The sequence below is a fragment of the Lampetra fluviatilis genome, unplaced genomic scaffold, assembly GCF_964198595.1.
Source record: "Lampetra fluviatilis unplaced genomic scaffold, kcLamFluv1.1 SCAFFOLD_1176, whole genome shotgun sequence".
NCBI classification, from domain to species: Eukaryota; Metazoa; Chordata; class Hyperoartia; order Petromyzontiformes; family Petromyzontidae; genus Lampetra; species Lampetra fluviatilis.
In genome coordinates this window covers 17501-25530 of record NW_027620540.1, presented here as the reverse complement: position 1 = coordinate 25530, position 8030 = coordinate 17501, and the positions used below count along the sequence as shown (strand labels likewise).

General features: G+C 58.7%; 1 protein-coding gene across 1 annotated transcript in view; it reads right to left on the bottom strand.

The window, feature by feature from the left end:
• Positions 1 to 2093: 2093 nt before the first annotated feature.
• LOC144954033 (uncharacterized) overlaps positions 2094 to 8030 on the bottom strand; it is a gene marked incomplete at its 3' end in the record, with an annotated part of 7023 nt that continues 1086 nt past the window's right edge. Inside the window, exons 2-6 of the mRNA XM_078884616.1 lie at positions 7227 to 7394; positions 6826 to 6830; positions 6337 to 6403; positions 4932 to 5194; positions 2094 to 2194 (exon numbers count right to left, since the gene is read on the bottom strand). Of these exons, the coding sequence (XP_078740742.1) occupies positions 2094 to 2194; positions 4932 to 5194; positions 6337 to 6403; positions 6826 to 6830; positions 7227 to 7394 (604 nt within the window). The remainder of the gene's footprint in view (positions 2195 to 4931; positions 5195 to 6336; positions 6404 to 6825; positions 6831 to 7226; positions 7395 to 8030) is intronic.

Sequence of the window (8030 nt, the reverse complement as noted above, 5' to 3'; positions counted from 1 at the left end):
ACCCACTCACCCACCCACCCACTCACCCACTCACCCACCCACCCACCCACCCACTCACCCACCCACCCACTCACCCACCCACTCACTCACCCACCCACCCACCCACCCACTCACCCACCCACCCACTCACCCACCCACCCACCCACTCACCCACCCACTCACCCACCCACCCACCCACCCACCCACCCACTCACCACCCCACTCACTCACCCACCCACCCACCACCACTCACCCACCCACCCACCCACTCACCCACCCACCCACCCACTCACCCACCCACCCACCCACTCACCCACTCACCCACCTACCCACTCACCCACCCACTCACTCCACTCACCCACCCACCCACCACTCACCCACCCACTCACCCCCACCCACCACCACGCCACCCACCCACTCACCCACCCACCCACTCACTCACCCACCCACCCACCCACTCACCCACCCACCCACTCACCCACTCACCCACCACCCACCCACTCACCCACCCACCCACCCACTCACCCACCCACCCAGCACTCACCCACCCACCACCCACCCCACCCACCCACCCACCCACCCACTCACCCAACCACTCACTCACCCACTCACCCACTCACTCACCCACCCACCCACGCCACTCACCCACTCACCCACCCACCCACTCACCCACTCACCCACCCACTCACCCACCCACCCACTACCCACCCACCACCCACCCACCCACCACCACCACTCACCCACCCACTCACCCACCCACTCACTCACACCCACCCACCTCACCCACCACCACCCACCCACCCACCCACTCACTCACTCACTCACCCACTCACTCACCCACTCACCCACCCACCCACTCACACCCACCCACCACCACCCACTCACCCACCCACCCACTCACCCACCCACTCACTCACCCACTCACCCACTCACCCACACACCCACTCACCCACACCACCCACCACCCACTCACCCACCCACCCACCCACCCACCCACCACCACCCACCACCCACCCACCCACTCACCCACCACCCACTCACCCACCCACCCACCCACTCACCCATCCACCCACCCACCCACTCACCCACTCACCCACCCACTCACCCACCCACCCACCCACCCACTCACCCACCCACCCACCCACTCTCACCCACCCACCCACTCACCCACCCACCCACTCACCCACCCACTCACCCACCCACTCACTCACCCACCCACTCACCCACCCACCCACCCACCCACTCACTCACTCACCCACCCACCCACCCACTCACCCACCCACCCACCCACCCACTCACTCACCCCACCCACCCACTCACCCACCCACTCACTCACCCACCCACCCACCCACCCACTCACCCCACTCACCCACCCACCCACTCACCCACCCACCCCACCCACTCACCCACCCACCCACCCACCCCACTCACTCACCCACTCACCCACCCACCCACTCACCCACTCACCCACCCACTCACCCACCCACCCACCCACTCACCCACCCACTCACCCACCCACCCACCCATCCACTCACTCACCCACCCACCCACCCACCCACTCACCCACCCACTCACCCACCCACCCACCCCACCCATCCACTCACTCACCCACCCACCCCACTCACCCACTCCACTCACCCACTCACTCACCCACCCACCCACCCACTCACCCACTAACCCACCCACCCACTCACTCACCCACCCACCCACCCACTCACCCACCCACTCACCCACCCACTCACTCACTCACTCACCCACCCACCCACCCACTCACCCACTCACCCACCCACCCACCCACTCACCCACCCACCCACCACCCACTCACTCACCCACCCACCCACTCACTCACCCACCCACTCACCCACCCACCCACTCACCCACCCACCCACTCACCCACCCACCCACCCACTCACCCACCCACCCACCCACCCACTCACTCACCCACTCACCCACCCACCCACTCACCCACTCACCCACCCACTCACCCCACCCACCCACCCACTCACCCACCCACTCACCCACCCACCCACCCACCCATCCACTCACTCACCCACCCACCCACCCACCCACTCACCCACCCACTCACCCACTCACCCACCCACCCACCCACTCACCATCAGCTGAGGGGCTGGCTGCTCTCTCTCTGTCCGCTGCCCTCCGACCGCTGAGCCCAATGCCCAGAGTTCTGCGCAGCGCAGAATGGAGGTTGGCCAGCCTAGGGGGGGGTCACAGTGGGGGGGGGGGTCACAGTGGGGGGGGGGTCACAGTGGGGGGGGTCACAGTGGGGGGGGGGTCACAGTGGGGGGGGGGTCACAGTGGGGGGGGGGTCACAGTGGGGGGGGGTCACAGTGGGGGGGGGGTCACACCCCCTACCCACTTCCCACTCACTCAGTCACTCAGTCACTCACTCAGTCACTCACTCAGTCACTCAGTCACTCACTCAGTCACTCAGTTACTCACTCACTCAGTCACTCACTCAGTCACTCACTCAGTCACTCAGTCACTCACTCAGTCACTCACTCAGTCACTCAGTCACTCAGTTACTCACTTACTCACTCACTCAGTCACTCACTCAGTCACTCACTCAGTCACTCACTCACTCACTCAGTCACTCACTCACTCACTCAGTCACTCACTCACTCAGTCACTCACTTACTCACTCAGTCACTCACTCACTCACTCAGTCACTCACTCACTCAGTCACTCACTCACTCACTCAGTCACTCACTCACTCACTCACTCAGTCACTCACTCACTCAGTCACTCACTCAGTCACTCACTCACTCACTCAGTCACTCACTCAGTCACTCACTCACTCAGTCACTCACTCACTCAGTCACTCACTCACTCAGTCACCCACCCACTCAGTCACTCACTCAGTCACTCACTCAGTCACTCACTCACTCACTCAGTCACTCACTCACTCACTCAGTCACTCACTCACTCAGTCACTCACTCACTCAGTCACTCACTCAGTCACTCACTCACTCAGTCACCCACCCACTCAGTCACTCACTCAGTCACTCACTCAGTCACTCACTCACTCAGTCACTCACTCACTCACTCAGTCACTCACTCACTCACTCATCAGTCACTCACTCACTCAGTCACTCACTCACTCACTCAGTCACTCACTTACTCACTCAGTCACTCACTCACTCACTCAGTCACTCACTCACTCAGTCACTCACTCACTCACTCAGTCACTCACTCACTCAGTCACTCACTCACTCACTCAGTCACTCACTTACTCACTCAGTCACTCACTCACTCACTCAGTCACTCACTCACTCACTCAGTCACTCACTCACTCACTCAGTCACTCACTCACTCACTCAGTCACTCACTCACTCACTCAGTCACTCACTCAGTCACCCACTCACTCACCCCCCCAAACTCACCGGATCTCAGCGTCCCTGCGCTCCGACTCGCTGCGCGCCAGCTGACCCTCGTGACCTCTCTCCCTGCCCTCGCCGGCGCTCAGTCACTCATTCACTCAGTCACTCACTCAGTCACTCACTCAGTCACTCATTCACTCAGTCACTCACTCAGTCACTCACTCAGTCACTCACTCAGTCACTCACTCACTCAATCAGTCACTCAGTCACTCACTCAATCTCTCACTCACACACTCACTCAGTCAGTCACTCAGTCACTCAGTCACTCACTCAGTCACTCACTCAGTCACTCACTCACTCACTCAGTCACTCACTTACTCACTCAGTCACTCACTCACTCAGTCACTCACTTACTCACTCAGTCACTCACTCACTCAGTCACTCAGTCACTCAGTCACTCAGTCACTCACTTACTCACTCAGTCACTCACTCACTCACTCAGTCACTCACTCACTCACTCACTCAGTCACTCACTTACTCACTCAGTCACTCACTCACTCACTCACTCACTCAGTCACTCACTCAATCTCTCATTCACTCAGTCACTCACTCACCCACTCAGTCACTCATTCACTCAGTCACTCACTCAGTCACTCACTCAGTCACTCACTCAGTCACTCACTCACTCAATCAGTCACTCAGTCACTCACTCAATCTCTCACTCACACACTCACTCAGTCAGTCACTCAGTCACTCAGTCACTCACTCAGTCACTCACTCAGTCACTCACTCAGTCACTCACTCACTCACTCAGTCACTCAGTCACTCACTCAGCCACTCACTCAGTCACTCACTCACCCACTCAGTCAATCAGTCACTCAGTCACTCACTCAGTCACTCACTCAGTCACTCACTCAGTCACTCACTCACTCAATCAGTCACTCAGTCACTCACTCAATCTCTCACTCACACACTCACTCAGTCAGTCACTCAGTCACTCAGTCACTCACTCAGTCACTCACTCAGTCACTCACTCAGTCACTCACTCACTCACTCAGTCACTCAGTCACTCACTCAGCCACTCACTCAGTCACTCACTCACCCACTCAGTCAATCAGTCACTCAGTCACTCACTCAGTCACTCACTCAGTCACTCACTCAGTCACTCACTCACTCAATCAGTCACTCAGTCACTCACTCAATCTCTCACTCACACACTCACTCAGTCAGTCACTCAGTCACTCAGTCACTCACTCAGTCACTCACTCACTCACTCAGTCACTCACTCACTCAGTCACTCAGTCACTCACTCAGCCACTCACTCAGTCACTCACTCACCCACTCAGTCAATCAGTCACTCAGTCACTCACTCAGTCACTCACTCAGTCACTCACTCACTCACTCAGTCACTCAGTCACTCACTCAGCCACTCACTCAGTCACTCACTCACTCACTCAGTCACTCAGTCACTCACTCAGTCACTCACTCACTCAGTCACTCACTCAATCTCTCACTCACACACTCACTCAGTCAGTCACTCACTCACTCAGTCACTCACCCACTCACCCACCCACTCACTCACTCAGTCTCTGAGTCTCTCACTCACTCACTCACCGGAGCTCAGCGTCCCTGCGCTCCGACTCGCTGCGCGCCAGCTGACCCTCGTGACCTCTCTCCCTGCCCTCGCTGGCGCTCAGCGCCAGCCTCAGCTGAGCGCCGTCCGTGGCCGCGGCCGCAAGCCGCTCCTCCAGGGCCCGGCACGAGTCGGCCGAGCGGCGCTCCGACTCACGGCACTCCTCGAGCGCCGACAAGAGACGGCGCTCGCAAGCTCGCCACTCGCCCTCCTGGTCACGGACACGGTGCTGCAGGGACGCTAGCTGGGGGGGGGGGGGGGTGGGTGGGTGGGGGGGTGAGGGGGGGGTGAGTGGGTGGGTGAGTTAGTGGGTTGGTGAGTGAGTGGGTGGGTGGGTGAGTGGGTGGGTGAGTGGGTGGGTGGGTGAGTGGGTGGGGGGGTGGGTGAGTGGGTGGGGGGGGTGGGGGAGGGGTGAGTGAGTGGGTGGGTGGGTGAGTGAGTGAGTGGGTGAGTGAGTGGGTGAGTGAGTGGGTGAGTGAGTGGGTGGGTGAGTGGGTGTGTGTGTGAGTGTGTGGGTTAGTGAGTGAGTGAGTGAGTGTGTGAGTGAGTGAGTGAGTGTGTGTGTGAGTGGGTGAGTGAGTGTGTGTATGAGTGGGTGAGTGAGTGAGTGGGTGAGTGAGTGTGTGAGTGAGTGAGTGTGTGTATGAGTGGGTGAGTGAGTGAGTGAGTGAGTGAGTGGGTGAGTGAGTGAGTGGGTGAGTGAGTGAGTGGGTGAGTGAGTGGGTGGGTGAGTGGGTGTGTGTGTGAGTGTGTGGGTTAGTGAGTGAGTGATTGTGTGAGTGAGTGAGTGGGTGAGTGAGTGGGTGGGTGGGTGGGTGGGTGAGTGGGTGGGTGGGTGAGTGGGTGAGTGTGTGTGTGAGTGGGTGAGTGAGTGTGTGTATGAGTGGGTGAGTGAGTGAGTGAGTGAGTGGGTAAGTGAGTGAGTGGGTGAGTGAGTGGGTGAGTGAGTGAGTGGGTGAGTGAGTGAGTGAGTGAGTGGGTGAGTGAGTGAGTGGGTGGGTGAGTGGGTGGGTGGGTGAGTGGGTGAGTGTGTGTGTGTGAGTGGGTGAGTGAGTGAGTGTGTGAGTGGGTGAGTGAGTGTGTGAGTGGGTGAGTGAGTGTGTGTATGAGTGGGTGAGTGAGTGGGTGAGTGAGTGTGTGAGTGAGTATGTGTATGAGTGGGGTGAGTGAGTGAGTGAGTGGGTGAGTGAGTGTGTGAGTGAGTGAGTGTGTGTGTGTATGAGTGGGTGAGTGGGTGAGTGAGTGAGTGGGTGAGTGGGTGAGTGAGTGTGTGAGTGAGTGAGTGTGTGTATGAGTGGGTGAGTGGGTGAGTAAGTGAGTGGGTGAGTGGGTGGGTGAGTGAGTGGGTGGGTGAGTGAGTGAGTGTGTGTATGAGACACCCCCCACCTCTCTGCGCAGCGTCTCCCGCGCTTGCTCCGACTGAGCCACGCGTTGAGCCAGGCCCAGCGAGTGGCTCACAGTGTGTGAGTGAGTGGGTGAGTGGGTCAGTGAGTGTGTGTATGAGTGGGTGAGTGAGTGTGTGTATGAGTGGGTGAGTGAGTGAGTGGGTGAGTGAGTGGGTGAGTGAGTGAGTGGGTGAGTGGGTGAGTGAGTGGATGAGTGGGTGAGTGAGTGAGTGAGTGAGTGAGTGGATGAGTGAGTGGGTGAGTGAGTGAGTGAGTGGGTGAGTGGGTGGGTGAGTGAGTGAGTGTATGAGTGAGTGGGTGAGTGAGTGAGTGAGTGAGTGAGTGAGTGAGTGAGTGAGTGAGTGGGTCAGTGAGTGTGTGTATGAGTGGGTGAGTGAGTGAGTGAGTGGGTGAGTGAGTGGGTGAGTGGGTGAGTGAGTGAGTGTGTGAGACACCCCCCACCTCTCTGCGCAGCGTCTCCCGCGCTTGCTCCGACTGAGCCACGCGTTGAGCCAGGCCCAGCGAGTGGCTCACAGTGAGTGTGTGTGTGAGTGGGTGAGTGAGTGGGTGAGTGAGTGAGTGAGTGTGTGTATGAGTGGGTGAGTGAGTGAGTGAGTAGGTGAGTGAGTGGGTGAGTGAGTGAGTGGGTGAGTGAGTGGGTGAGTCAGTGAGTGAGTGAGTGGGTGAGTGAGTGGGTGAGTGAGTGGGTGAGTGAGTGGGTGAGTGGGTGAGTGAATGAGTGGGTGAGTGAGTGAGTGTGTGTATGAGTGGGTGAGTGAGTGAGTGAGTGGGTGAGTGGGTCAGTGAGTGTGTGTATGAGTGGGTGAGTGAGTGAGTGGGTGAGTGAGTGTGTGTATGAGTGGGTGAGTGAGTGGGTGAGACACCCCCCACCTCTCTGCGCAGCGTCTCCCGCGCTTGCTCCGACTGAGCCACGCGTTGAGCCAGGCCCAGCGAGTGGCGGCGTCGCTCCTCCTCCCGCTCCTCGTCGCTGGTCACGCGGCTCTGCAGGGCGGCCGCCTCCTCACTGCGCTGACTACTCTCACTGTCCAGTAGCTTCACCTGGGCACACGGTGGTGGTGGTGGTGTTAGTGGTGGTGGTGTAGTGTAGTAGTGGTGGTGGTGGTTGTGGTGGTGGTGTAGTGTAGTAGTGGTGGTGGTGTTAGTGGTGGTGGTGGTAGTGGTGTAGTGTAGTAGTAGTGGTGGTGGTGTAGTGGTGGTGGTGTTAGTAGTGTAGTAGTAGTAGTGGTGGTAGTGGTGGTGGTAGTAGTGGTGGTGGTAGTGTAGTAGTAGTGGTGGTGGTGTAGTGGTGGTGGTGGTGGTGTAGTGGTGGTGGTGTAGTGGTGTGGTAGTGTAGTAGTAGTGGTGGTGGTGTAGTGTAGTAGTGGTGGTGGTGTAGTGGTGGTGGTGGTAGTGGTGGTGGTGTAGTGTAGTAGTGGTGGTGGTGTTAGTGGTGGTGGTGGTGGTAGTGGTGGTGGTGTAGTGTAGTAGTGGTGGTGGTGTAGTGGTGGTGGTGGTGGTGGTGTTAGTGGTGGTGGTGTAGTGTAGTAGTGGTGGTGGTGTAGTGGTGGTGGTGGTGTTAGTGGTGGTGGTGTAGTAGTAGTGGTGGTGGTGTAGTGGTGGTGGTGGTGGTGGTGTTAGTGGTGGTGGTGTAGTGTAGTAGTGGTGGTGGTGTAGTGGTGGTGGTGGTGTTAGTGG